This window comes from Sinocyclocheilus rhinocerous, unplaced genomic scaffold (assembly GCF_001515625.1).
Source record: "Sinocyclocheilus rhinocerous isolate Xijiao unplaced genomic scaffold, SAMN03320098_v1.1 scaffold3738, whole genome shotgun sequence".
In the NCBI taxonomy this organism is placed as follows: domain Eukaryota; kingdom Metazoa; phylum Chordata; class Actinopteri; order Cypriniformes; family Cyprinidae; genus Sinocyclocheilus; species Sinocyclocheilus rhinocerous.
In genome coordinates, this window is record NW_015654497.1 from 195700 (window position 1) to 210164 (window position 14465).

The following is a 14465-nucleotide window of genomic DNA, read 5'->3' on the forward strand; positions in this document are numbered from 1 at the left end:
TATTATAAATGCATAAATGAGGATTACATTAAAATCTCCACTAAGAATAATGAAAATGGCAAAAAAGTTGAAAATTAAAACATTCGGATGAATAACAATAATAACAATTTGATGAGAATTTGCATAATTGCTATAATGCAAATAAAACCCTAAACATTTAGTTTGTTTTCTCCATAATAACATTTTTATAATACGATATATCTTTTTATAATGTATAACTTAAAAATTTAAGCTTGTTTTTAATTTTTTTTATTTATTTATAATTTATTTATTTTTCCTTTGATTGTGATGAAATTGGACTTGGGATATATTATTGACAGGTTTCATGAGATTCAAACATTTTTAGTATCTTGAAAAAAAAGTAGACTGTGTGACAATAACAGACAACAATCGAAGTTAAAAAAATGTTTTCAAAAAAGCGAAGTTTTCCTACAAGCCATACAGGAGACCTTACCTGTACAAACTTTCTGGCAGCCTATGAAACAAGACCCTCTGTAAGCAAACACATGGTTCCTCATGGAGAAGACATTATGAAGATGGATAGAGTCTTGAGGATGGTAGCGAGATGCTGCGAGGTTCTTGCTGGCACACGTTCGAAGCCAACCATCACAGACAAAAATCAGATTCTCCTGCCCAGCGCATGACAAAAGTCATCTCACTCTGTGACTGTCTCTCTCCCCCTCTCACTCATTTTGCCTTCCTGTTCTGTCAACCACTCCTAGTCTGACACAAGGCATTCATTCTTTCAGTCAAAGAACTCCTCACTTGTTCACTAACCTTGCAGAGACCCCTGCTGCAAAAATAAGTCCATTTCAGGAAAGGCTGAAACTCACTTTTCTGCAGAAGGTGCACAAAAGACACTGGCATCCACAATGCTGTTTCTCTCTTTGAGTGTTTCTTGGGACGGTGCCAGAGCACTGGAGACCTGAGGTCAGTCCGGCTTTTGTCACTGTTTGTATAGTGTTTGTAAAAAAAGCTGCTCTTGTATGATCTTGTATAATCAAGAGCTTCTCTCCAATGAGACACACTAGTCGTCTTCTAGCTGATCAAAAACAACAACCACAAATGTAAGCTTATAAAAAGACACTTGTGAAGATGCGTTTGCTGAGGAGATATAGTTCGTATCAGACCGTATATGACAGTACAAAATGTATTTCAGATAAACTCGTTGTAATTGTAGACCAAGTATAATAAGCTAAAAAATATATTTATACTTGAAAAATTACTTGATTATTTGCTTATGTTTGATATGAACAACAGGAAAATTGAACAAGAGATCAACTGTAACGCAGAAAAGTATCTTTAAGAGATTCGCGTGCTTATGGAGTATCTGTGTGACTCAGTTCGGGCAATTTTCCCTTGAGACTGCAGTCAGGACTAATGAAATAATATGCTACAGATGCCCCTGGATGACTGAACAATTCAAAATACACATTTTCACAATCCGTGTCAGCGTATACAATCCTGTATGATGACGCAACGGTGCCCTCTAGTGACTGATCGACACCTCATTAAACACAACATCACAAGATGGACCAGGTATCAGGTACCCTTATCTCAAATTCATAGTGTTGTCTCAATGCAAGTAATCTAGAAAGCAACATAATTATCCTGAACTTTAAAATAAAGCTGAGCTGGCCAGCTATTTGCTCTTCCCTTTTTCCTAATATGACACGTAAGTGTGAAATAAACCTGTGGCAGAAGCACTCAACTCCTAGGCCAGTAAGACTGCTGTTTGTTCTGTTTCTTCCTAAGGAAATGCCTCATGTTCACTCAGAATGCATCTCATTTCCGCCTGTGTGTCTCACAGGTTAAAGGTCCAGCTCAAAGGCTTGTCACTATAGTGGGGGAAAGCAAGGCAGCTGGAGGTCCTACGACAGGTGCGGAAGAATTTAACTCTCGCTCTCACTTTTACTGCGGGAAAATGTCCCTGCGATGGCCTCTGGAAGAATGGGATTATTTTGTCAGCACCGTAAGGCCCGAAAACCTGTAAACCAACTTCTGGCATTTGTTGTACGTTCAGCATGCAGAAAACACATACATTGATTTCACTATTGTGAATAGACAGACAGACAGACAGACAGACAGAGAGAGAGAGAGACAGATAGATAGATAGATAGATAGATAGATAGATAGATAGTGTTAAATGAATAAAGGTTCCTAAGATATTTTAGTTATACTTATGGCAAAAAGTTGAAATTATGACAATGACATAAAAAGTAGAAATTAGATACTGTCATAATTATGACATAATTATGACACTAAGTCATTATTGAGATAAAAAGCTAAAATTATAACATAAAAAGTAAATTATAGAAAACAAACAAAAAAAACAAATTGCGATTATGAAAAACAATACTTGTTTTATTTGCCTGTTCTGATAATGCAAAAAAAGTTAAGTATAACATTATAACTAACTATACTATAAATGAAAATATACAATTAATTTAAATATAATTGTATACTTTTTATTATACATCAGAACTGGCAAATCACTCCATTCTGTCTGAAACTCCAGATACACATTTAAAGACGACAAATCTAAGAAACCAAATACAGAAAACAGAAACCATGAATTCCGATTCACACATCACATCATACACAAACCCAAAAGCATGAAATCATACAAAACCCCACATGTCCAGTTATTGACATCACCGTAAGGGTTTCTGGCTCGGTTTCAGAAATAAAATGGAACTAACCTGAAATCGGACCTTCTTGAGCATCATATTAGAATCCAGATGGTGGACGCTTTGCTGCTGTATCTTGGTATCCCGAACGTTCAGCATATGTCGTACTCCTCATTAGCCAACCTGAACGAATGGCCTATTTCATACTGAGATACAGAGCAATACATGCCACTGACCTCCAGCAAACTCACAAATCATTAACTCCAAAAACGTAATCCTTCGTAAATAATTAAAATGTTTTTAATGAATCTCAGACTGATCCTAAAATCCCATGTGACCATGTAAGTTCCTAGCCCATGCTAGTTCCTCTGCCCCCTCTCACTCTTTCATGTGACCCTTTAACAAAGCCTGGCTCAGTACTTATCGGTTTGTTCATTCATCCGAAAGAAAGACCCGCCCTCTTTTATGACGGGGATAGTGGTCATTAACACCCCTCCTCTTTTACCTCAACCCCAAACAGGGATACACCCCCTCTCCTGCTCTCAAGGGAACCATATGGTCACCAAACGATTTGGCTGGGACAGTGTGAGAACTACAGTTCATCTGACGCTCTCATGATGTGTTATGAGCAACCTTTACTTCCTCTCCCTTACAATCACTGGCCACGCATCACTCCCTCCAGACTTCACCTCATTATTCCTCCATTGCCAGCGATCAGATAGGAAATTAGGTCAGGACAGATACAGTCCCTATTTGTGGCGGCCTACACCCTTCAGTCCCTTCATCAAACCCACAAATCAGATGTTAAATCTGCTTTCTCAGCCCCGGCCCTAAAACTTTCCTCGTGGATTAGAGGCAACATCAAACATCGAGGCAGATTCAACCAGACAGACCGTGTTTCACATACAGATCATCTCTGTAGATGTGGGTCACACTTCACAGCCTTCAGCTTTGCTCAGTGACTATGACTTTGACATTTAGTAAAATATGCAGCAACACAAATTTATGAGTCAACAAGTAAAAACTGTATCAAGCTTTAACCATTTAAAGACACAATGATTATGAAAGGGATAAAGTACAGTTAACCTGGCATTATCACTAGGGATTCACCAATATAAAAATATGTCATTGTAATGTTTTGACCAATAACTGATAAATAGGCAACATTCAAATTCTGTATTTTGTCTAAAAACAAACTAATTTCAAACTAAAGTTTTAACGCATTTATAAACCAATGTTATTTTAGTATTATTTATGTACTATTATAGTTTTTCTTAACATTTTGAATTAGATTTCATTTATTTTTAGCTTTCAGTTGTTTTATTTTTTTCTACTTTTGTCGTTTTTATTTTTATTATTTATTTCTATTAAGCTTTATTTTTATTTGTTTTAATTTGAGTAATTTTTAGTACTTTTAGTAAATTTTACTTTAGTATTTTTAATTTTAGTAACATTTCAGTTAGTTGCAAGGCAACATTTCTAAATTTCATTTAAGTTTTTCATCCAATACATGTATTTTATTTTAGCTACATTTGATTTCAATTATTGACAATGACTTTTAATGAGTTTTATTAGTTTAAATTAACAATAATAATAAATTAACATATTACACCAGTAATGCTTTAAAAACTCATTTTGAGATTGAAAGATTAACTCGGAGTTAAATGATGGCAAAGGTAATCAAAATAGAAAAATTTTGGAAATTATCATGATATATATATATATATATATATATATATATATACAGTGGTGTGAAAAAGTGTTACATGGAGGGCTAGAGTGAGCGGCGGCGGCCTAGAGTGAGCAGAGGTGGGTGGGCTTGAGAATGGCGCGGCCGGCGATTTCGACAAAGGAGCATCCGGAAGGCTTGCGGCAACCACATGTGACGACTCCGGGCTGGACTCATTATTTTACCAAATGAAAAGAAATACACCACAGAGTGCTTTGAGAGACATAAAACTAACACAGCTATGAAGATATAATTTAGCATCATTATACATAACCAATCATAATTAAGTATTCCAAAGAGCCATGTCATAGCAGATGTAAATGATCTCATGAATTGTCTTGAGACAAGGTGCCCATATCATTGTGGAAGTGATTCATTGACAGGAATCTCCTCCACTCAACCATACTTAATGCATTATTAACTCCAAATACCATTGCCTCATCTCTGAGATTCCTCACATTCCTGTAAAAATCCAGAACAATCTCCCTGTCCACTAGGCCATGGCCCAAACCAGGCCTGGGCATTGCATTTATCATTACAGAGAATACCATTCTTACAGCAAAACAATGACTACAATCAACCACCTGAGAGGTTTTTAACATGTTGCTAGGGATTTCCAGGTGCTTAAACATGCCACTATTTAACAAGCTACATGATTTGAGGCACTGATTTATGATTTGATGGCATGATTTATGCTGCTGTCTTTAATACATAGAGTTAGGGATTTCAAACAACCCCCTAACTCTAGCCTGCACCACAAATACACGTATCATGCAGCTACAGTGAATACAAAATTCTAGTCAAAACCACATATTAAAGCAGGAAGAGCCCAGAAAATACACTTTCATTCAATTTGACTTTATTATTGATTAAAGGTATTCATAAGTATTTTACAGCAGAATGGAATGTCGTAACCCTCCCCTTGGTGTTCCATAATCATCTTTGAGTGTGCGCTGATAAATGTATTTTTTAACGTTATGGAAATGCAAAAACAAATCAGTTCTTAACAACATCTGGGAAGCCAGAGAGAATATATTTTCCTGTTTAGCCAAATAAATGCAGCAATGAATAAAAAATATATATTTTTTAAAAACAGATTATGTGTAACATTACTTACAAAACAACAAAGAATGAAAAATCTTCCTGTTTAGATTATTCTTCAAACAAATGATTACATAAATATAAACTGAACCAAAAGGGGGAAAAACAAAGGCAAATAGCATTTGTACTTTTTTGATGTAGACAATGATATCCATATTTACTAAAAGCTAAACAGCAGAGGTGTCATTTTAGAGATGAAAAATTATGAGTCTGAATTTAGTCAGTTCTTATTGCACAAGCACAGCTGATTTATTCATCACCCACACATTCATTTGGTACAACAATATTAGGTCCGTTTCCATATTAGAAAACCAGCATTTATTCTTTGACGATTAGAAATAAAACCAAATTGCTAATGAGCCGATGCGGATCATGTGGTTTATACAAAATCCATGCAATAATTATTTAAGTTTTCAATTTTAATCTATCTCTTTGAAGTGTCAGGAGGGTTCATACGCGCTTCTAATGCGTCTGCTGTAGGATGACACTGATCTTCCCTTGATGTCTACAGGTGCAGTGCTTTATTATTACTTTCTTTTGTCTTTTCTGGCAGGTGTAGCTGACAGCACTTAGTACTTGAGCATCTGAAGGTCCAGTTTATAAAAGGTAGATTATTTTCCTTTAAGACAAACAGAAACACAGAAGTACTGCAGCCCATGTCAGAGAATGGTTTGAGCCTTCTATTGACATACAGCGTGCTCTCTGATCCGTTAAGCTGGCTGGCAGGTTAAAACGATCTTCCACCAGGAAACCTTTACAGGATCTCGTACTTATCCACAACAAATGACGTCTCTGAGGAGAATTTGACTGGACTGCCTTCCTCTACATATGTCACCTTGGCCACCTGTGGAAACAATGAATATAAAGTCATTTCCTTTCTCACAAGGGCTCAGTTTTGTTGTCGTTTATTTATGAAATGCTGCATAACTTGCCTGAATGTCACAAAAGTTTCGCTTGGAGACAAAAGAAACATGGATTGGGAAGAAGTCATTGGGTTTGCCATCCATACTGAACTCCAGGCTGCCACTCTTGTTTTTCTCATCAATGACAGGAAGTGACCATTCCAGGATGTTTTTCCTGCTGTCATGGTTATACTGCCCGTCCATATCACCAACCACAGGAGCACCTACACCTGACCTGCATGATCCCAGGAGACAGAGGTTGTTTATGGATATGGATTTTGATAATGTTTGTGTATTTTGCTAATTAAAATGTTTTATACATACAGTTTAAATAAATGCAAAAAAACACAATAGAAATATAAACTAATACATACATACATACATGTATATAATGATCTGAATAAGCACTTACGGCAGAGGGATAGTAATGACAACTTCATTGAGTTCGAGCCCCTCGTCCTGAAGCTCATACTCAATGTTGACGTCACAGCCACTTCCACTTTCTGACGGCCAACAGTTAACTGAGAGTACAGAAGGTACGTGCATGATTGAAATGTTTATGAAAGTGCTGTTATACTAAAACCTTTAGTTCAATAACTTTATTCATGAACACTTCATGCAGAAGCAACTGAAGACTCACTTGTTAAAGGAATGAGGGACTCATCAGTGCTCTGTAACCTCCATTTCAGCACCCCCAAATCATTGTTGAGAGGGAAGGACTTTTCCTGGTTTTTCAGACAGATCAGGGACTCGGTGTTGAACAGCTTTTTATCAACATGAGGGTGAGTCTGAAGAATAAACGAAACAATATTGGGTTATACGGCCAGTTCAGTGTTCTTTTCTAAAAATATCAGACCGTCGACAACTTCCTCTTCAAAATACACGCTGAGAGCTTGACATGCTGAACTGTCTCACACACACACACCTGTAGTTGGGCTCCTTTCTTGTCATTGTTGTTGATGAGTATGGAAATGCAGCCATTTTTTTCATCTGCGACTTTCAGAGTGATCATGCCCAGAACTTCCATGTTCTGCAGTCCACCATCCCGACCACAGGTCAGAGAGATCTTCTCCTCCACCCTCAGATGTACGCTGGGAAACGGAGTTCATAAACTATTAACAATTGGCATAATCGGAAAATAATAACATTATAATACGAAAATACACTACCGTTCAAAAGTTTGTGGTCGATACGATTTTTTAAAAGTAAAAACAGTAATATTGTGAAATATTAATATTTAAAATACCTGTTTTCTATTTGAATATTTTATTCCTGTGATACAAAGCTGAATTTTAGCAGCCATTAGTCTTTAGTGTCACATGATCCTTCAGAAATCATTTGAATATGACGATTTGGTTCTCAAGATATATTTCTTAATATTATGAACATTGAAAAAAAGTTTTTTTTTTTTTTTTTTTCCCCAATAAATTAGATTGTTTGGAAAAATAGTATTTTTCTGGAAACTGTGATAAATAAATAAAAATTTGTGGATTGTCAAGATGAATAGAAAGTAAAAAAAAAAAAAAACAGCATTTATTTATTTATTTTTTGGAAATATCTTTACTGTCACTTTTCAGTCTCTCTCTCTCAAAAAAAAAAAAAAACTTTACTGAGCACAAACTTTTGAAGTGTAGGTAACTTTGGTAGTGTAGGTAACATAGTATATGGAGAAGAATGTGCCAGACACTGAAATAAAATGAGTAAGCAATACCTCTCTATATTCACTTGAGGCTGAAGGACTTTAGATGCCTCCGATGCCTTCCTTCCTGCACTGGATGTGATGATATTTTCTCCTTCTGACTTTAGTTTGTCCACAAAGTTATCTACTTCTTTCCCTTTGACACCCAGCTTGAGCGCTTTACTGGACCCACTCGACCTACAAGAGGAACAGGACAGATTAACTTCTGTACGCTTATGTATTTACAGTAGATGTGTCATAGACCACAGTTACAGCTCATACCTGACTGGAGCAGAAGCCACTTTGGGCTTCTCTGGCTCTATTGTATCAGTGATGATGGTGGCTGATATGACGTTGCTCATTCCTGAACTTCCGAAACCTCCGAAGCCTGGCGATTTCTTTCCGGCACGTTCAGCATCTTGTCTTGCTCGCTGCAGCTCTTTGGCCTTGCGTTTCATCTCAGCCTTTGCTTCTCTTTCTTGGGTCTGTGGAAAATTGAGAGAAACCGAGAAAATTTGAGTTAGTTCAATACAAATTGAAAGCAGAGAGTAATTTAGCTCTGGATGTTTCATTAAACTGAAGGGAATATCTGACCTCTCTGACAGCCCTGAAGACCTTCTCTTCATGTGAGTCCATCTCAGTAAAAGTGCGAATCTGGGCCAGGTTAACGTTCTCCCGGTAGCCCAGAGCTACGATCTCATCAAATGCAAATATGAGATCAAAACAGTGCTCTGAGATCTCACTTTCCTCCAGCACTCTGCAATATTCAGGGATCTGGAAAAACACAGAAATCAATCACTTATTCCAGACGCATCCAAGAAGTGCAAAAAAAAAAAAGAAAAAAAAAAAAAGAAGAAGTTTTACCACTCGGGAGAAAAGCCTTAGTGTCTCCAAGTCTTCCAGAATGTTGCTGTTTTTTGTAGTGATCAGAACCATGTAGAGTTTCTCCAGGGGCTGGTAGACGTAGCGCACACTCTCCGTTTCCACAAAAGTGTGCTGCTTTCCTGTATTCATCAGTTTGGGAAAGGCAGCCAGAAGACCCTCGACACGGGTTCGCGTCATCTCAACGAACTGTCGCGACACTATGGCTTTTCCTGCCTTAGTGCACACCGCCGCTGCCAAGAGCACCTGCAAAGATTTGATTGACATTAAAAACCTAATCAGATGAAGCACAATTACAAAGACAACTGGGCGTTTTGATTGTTATGATGTTGACGGCATTCAGTAATGAGACTGTAGCACAATATCTATTTCAAAAATGATAATCAACATACATTACCTGTAAAAATAATAATTAATACAAATGGACCATCAAATGGTCATTTAGGTTGAAGTGTGCAAACTTTTGACTGGTAGGTTAAGTTCAATGAGTCAATATACTGTAGATTCAAATTAAAGTATAACTAAAGCCCGGCTCACAATGTGCGATTTTGGCCACGATTTGGTCGTCTGAGACAAATTTTGAAAAACCTAAAATTCCTATAATCCCAGGCTAAAATCTGTAGTCTTTGATCGCTGGTTTGACATGTTCACCGACAGCCGATTAATGGCCGTTGCGATCAAATTTTACCTCTGACGAGCTTCTGGCAGTGTCAGAAGATTTGGCGCACAGTCCTGCAGTGTGACTTCTCCTACGACGAACGTCAAACTGTCTTCGTTTTTCAAGACAAGCCATGATCAGAATTAATGCTAGAGATTTCTTCTAATTCAATCAGTCAGTTAGCTACAACCTGTTAACGTTACCTGTATAAACATTCTATATAACTAAATTATTTTAAAAAGACAAAATAAAAAGGTAATTTATTATATCAACATTTTGTCATATAGACACTGACAACTATTTACTTTCGTTAATTTCTTTAACTGTAATTAATTCTGATGACAATCTAATTAGCTAGCTAACCTTTAGCTGGTTAGCTGTATCAGATATCAAAGCCTGTCTGGCAACGTTTCCTTACTTCTATGATGTCTTTAAAAAACAGATGGGACAGACACTAACGTATATAGTAATTGACACTAGAAATTAATGGACTTTTAGACTGTATGAGTTATGATCTATAGCACTAGCTGCTAGCTTCTAGCTCTATCCTGCTAAAAACACAAAACAAACAACCGTACCATTTCTGTTCCCTTTCAGACGAGGATCCGTCAGTGGACTCAGTCACGGACACTGTCCGTCCAGCTGTTTCTACAACTCAAAATGTCAGAGTGGTGACTTGTGCTCGGTTTTAACAGTAGCATATAGCCTGACTCGTAATACTGAAGAGAAAGAGCCACGTCTCCAGAGTCCAACCGGAAAAAGTCGCGCCGTGTCGGTCAGAAGCATAGACAGACGAGAGCTGATGCAGGAGAGACGGCGACATCTAACGGTGGACAACAGCTACTGCGCATGCGAACAACAAACTTAACACACTTGCAGACAGAGGTGTTATCTTACTGATTCTTCTTCTTCTTCTTCTTCTAGGGTTTATTGGCGGTTGGCAAACAACTATCTTACTATCTGATTTCATGGTATGAATGAATAAAATACACTACCGTTAAAAAAGTTTGGGCTCAGTAAGATTAAATTTTTTAAAGATGTATGTATGTATGTATGTACAGTATGTATGTATTTATCGAAAGTGACAGTAAAAACATTTGTTACACATTTGTATTTCAAATAAATGCGGTTCTTTTTAACTTTCTATTCATCAAAAAATCCTTTAAAAAAATCACTGTTTCCACAAAATATTAAGCAAATCAGCATATTAAAATGATTGTGAGACTGAAAACTAGTAATGCTGAAAATTCAGCTTTGCATAACAGGAATAACTTATATTTTAAAATATATTAAAATGTAAAACACGTATCTTAAATTGTAATAACATTTCACAATATTACTGGTTATACTGTAGAAAAGGAGAACAAAGTTGTTGAGGGGATAAATTATGAGAAAGAATTTGTTGTTTACGTTCATTTTTAAAGCTTATTTTGTCTTATTTTAAATCATGAAGTCATTTTGAGGCATCTTGGAAGTTTTCTGAGTGCCCCGACTCCATTGTTGATAACCACTGAAATAGATTCTCTGCCAGAGAAAGTAGAATTTATTTATTTATAATTTATTTTGATTTCTCAATTAAAACTTCATAGTTACTAAGAAAAGTGTGAGGGATTTGGATACAATTTAATATAATTCTAATCATTTTAGAAATAAGACTTTAAAAGAGAATAAAATCTTAAAATAAAAATATTTATCTTTTGATTTTTAACATGCTATTAGCTAAAAGGGCTTATTGCTACATAAATAAATAAATAAACCTTTTCATCCCTAATCACTGAGTACAAATTTAAGTGCATGACAAAATATATAAAGAGGCAAACTGTGTACAGTTTGATGTGGTTTATACTGTAACTGCTACATGTAGGTATACGAATAATCTGATGGCCACAGAAGACCATGTCCTTGCCTGTGGAAACAGCTATTAATTTTTAGATTTTTTTAATGCTGAAAGTAGCTGCAACAGTCACACTTGTAACACGGCACTTTAAAGGCTTACTCCACCCCAAAATGAAAATTTTGTCATTAATCACTTACCCCCATGTCGTTCCAAACCCGTGAAAGCTTCGTTCGTCTTTGGAACACAATTTAAGATATTTTGGATGAAAACCGGGAGGCTTGTGACTGTCCCATTGACTGCCAAGTAAATTACACTGTCAAGGTCCAGAAAAGTATGAAAGACATCGTCAAAATAGTCCATCTGCCATCAGTGGTTCAATCTGAATTTCATGAAGCGTCGAGAATACTTTTTGTATGCAAAGAAAACAAAAATAAGACTTTATTCAACAATTCGTCTCCTCCGCGTGGCGCCATTTTGGAGAGTATCCACTGAACACAAACTGCTTATGCTGTTCTGTGTCAGCCGCACCACACGGATGCACTGTTTTCATTCAAATCAAAGATTAAATAAACGTAGAAAACGTATCCGTGTAGTGCGGTTGACACAGACAAGTAGAACAGTATACCACGCAGTTTACGTTCAGTGGATACTCTCCAAAATGGCGCTATGGTGACGCTGAGGAGATGAATTGTTGAATAAAGTCTTATTTTTGTTTTCTTTGCGTACAAAAAGTATTATCGTCGCTTTATAAAATTCAGATTGAACCACCGATGGCAGATGGACTATTTTGACGATGTCTTTCATACTTTTCTGGACCTTGACAGTGTAATTTACTTGGCAGTCAATGGGACAGTTCAAGCCTCCCGGTTTTCATCCAAAATATCTTAAATTGTGTTCCGAAGACGAACGAAGCTTTTACGGGTTTGGAACGACATGGGGGTAAGTGATTAATGACAAAATTTTCATTTTGGGGAGGAGTAACCCTTGAAAGTAAAATATGAAGCACATTGTGAATGACAGTGGACTAAACAAAAGGAATTAATTATTTCAGTAACTACACCCCTGCTATCAGCAATCCAAACTTCTGTTTTTTTTTCTTTCCACATGATCCATGGCATCTTGTTACACCATTGACTGAGGCAGATTTGTCTTACCGTGTCACAGAATCTGTCTACAATCATCAAATATATAAGTTTACAAGGTCATCTTTATTACTGTCCATTAAGTGCAACAACATCAGCAAAACACATTTAACTTAGTCTGTTGGTTTAGACCCCAGTATCAAATAAACAAGTGCAGCATACTTTACATTCAGATGAACAACAAATCACGGATGAGTTCATTTTACTAGCATTTATCAGTATTTTGATCTGGGGATTTATTAAAGTCAAAAACAGAGGCCAGTCCTGCACAACATCCCACTTAAATACTGCTTCCTCTCAAAGCCAAAGTTACAAACATAATCCAAGTCAGCCACATAATTACATACAATGTCCAACTGTAGGCCAGAAATATAACAAACCAAACCCAACTCCAATGACAACCTGCGTTTCACTGACCTAAAGCACTGACTTACTGTGTGTTTTGCAAGATATCTATCGTTCACAATGGACAGGTTTATTTCTGGTTATGTTTGACTCTACTGTGTTGCATGAAAGCACATGGTCTTAATACAGTAGATGATTCAATGGTGGGTTTTGTTTGGAGAACAAAGGCAGAGGTGCAGCTGTCGACAGGTTTACTTCTGCGCTGGTGGCTTCTCTCCACAGGTGATGGAGATGTTGCGCTCAGGGATGTCCAGCAGTTACCTTACGAAAATTGACCATGGTTTTTTTGTAGTACCCATGGTTTAACTATGTTTTTTGTAGTAAAACCATAGTAACTACAAAATGAACCATGGTTTAGCCATGGTTTTTATAGTAAAACCATAGTAACTACAAAATAAACCATGGTTTTACTACAGTAACCATAGTTAAACTATGGTTTTTGTAGTAAAACCATAGTAACTACATAAGAACCATGGTTTAACAAAAAAAAAACATGGTTTATCAATGGTTTTTGTAGTAAAACCATAGTAACTATAAAATGAGCCATGGTTTTTGTAGTAAAACCATAGTAACTACGAAATTAACCATGGTTTTACTACAGTAACCATGAACAAAAACCAAACAAAATGAACTATGGTTTACCACAGCATTTGCAGTAGAACCATTACAAAATAACCCATGGTTTTTCTACAGTATTAACTACAGATTTAGTTATTTCTTACTCTTAAAAATTAGGGCTCAATAAAATAATAATAATTAATCTCATGATTTCTGAAAATTAAACAATAATCAAATTTGGCAAATGTGTTGTCAGTTATTACAACAAATAACATTATAAAACTCAGCTTTGACAAGTTTTACCTATGAATGTAAACATGCAATAGGCATACTTTTCCAATAGACCACCTCCTATGAAAATACTAAGTGTAAATAGACACTCCGTATTTTTTATTCCAGAGTAAGGGCAATTCATACAATACATTTAAACTGAGCTACTTTAATACCATCTCCGAACTTTCTACCACGACTCTCTAAGGCGCTATGAACCATATGACTAGTAAGTAAAAGCTCAAACATACACTACTGTTCAAAAGTTAGAGGTTGGTATTATTTTTTTTATGTTTTTTGAACGTGTTTTTAATGTAAGTCCTCTGCTCACCACTACTGCATTTATTTGATTAAAAATACAGTAAAAACAGAAATATTGTAAAACATTTCTGATTACTACCTTTGTTGAAAACAGTTTTTGCTGCTTAACATTTTTATCGAAACAATACCATTCAAACATTTGTGGTAAGAAAAGAAAGAATATATTTGTGGTAAAAAAGAGAGAAATTAATACTTTTATTAATCAAGGGTGCATTAAATTTATCAGAAGTAACAGTGAAGACATTTATATTGTTGGAAAAACAAATTATATTTACTAAATTGTTTAATAAATTTAATAAATGTTAATTGTACTTTCTATTCATCAAAGTATCCTGAATTTTTTTTTTTTATC

At 36.0% G+C, this 14465-nt stretch overlaps 2 protein-coding genes across 2 annotated transcripts in view; both read right to left on the reverse strand.

Annotated features, from left to right (window-relative positions):
* The window catches only part of LOC107717178 (pleckstrin homology-like domain family B member 1), an 83151-nt gene extending 80160 nt beyond the window's left edge, over positions 1-2991 (reverse strand). The window contains exon 1 of the mRNA XM_016523855.1: positions 2703-2991. Within this exon, the coding sequence (XP_016379341.1) occupies positions 2703-2789 (87 nt within the window). The 5' untranslated portion in view covers positions 2790-2991. The remainder of the gene's footprint in view (positions 1-2702) is intronic.
* A 2329-nt stretch (positions 2992-5320) lies between these two features.
* On the reverse strand, positions 5321-10385 carry LOC107717188 (coatomer subunit delta-like). Its single transcript, XM_016523868.1, has 10 exons — positions 10159-10385; positions 8905-9168; positions 8635-8814; positions 8323-8525; positions 8074-8238; positions 7288-7453; positions 7003-7150; positions 6775-6883; positions 6393-6597; positions 5321-6304 (listed from the first exon to the last, which is right to left on the reverse strand). Exons 1-10 carry the CDS (start codon positions 10159-10161, stop codon positions 6215-6217), a joined length of 1533 nt encoding a protein of 510 aa, XP_016379354.1. The 5' UTR covers positions 10162-10385; the 3' UTR covers positions 5321-6214.
* Positions 10386-14465: the final 4080 nt, after the last annotated feature.

Coding starts and splice junctions, on each gene's coding strand:
- LOC107717188 (XM_016523868.1), bottom strand. Junction 7,151..7,287: donor AGAAAGGAGCCCAACTACAG/GTGTGTGTGTGT, acceptor TTTATTCTTCAG/ACTCACCCTCATGTTGATAA. Junction 6,305..6,392: donor GAAACTTTTGTGACATTCAG/GCAAGTTATGCA, acceptor TTGTTTCCACAG/GTGGCCAAGGTGACATATGT.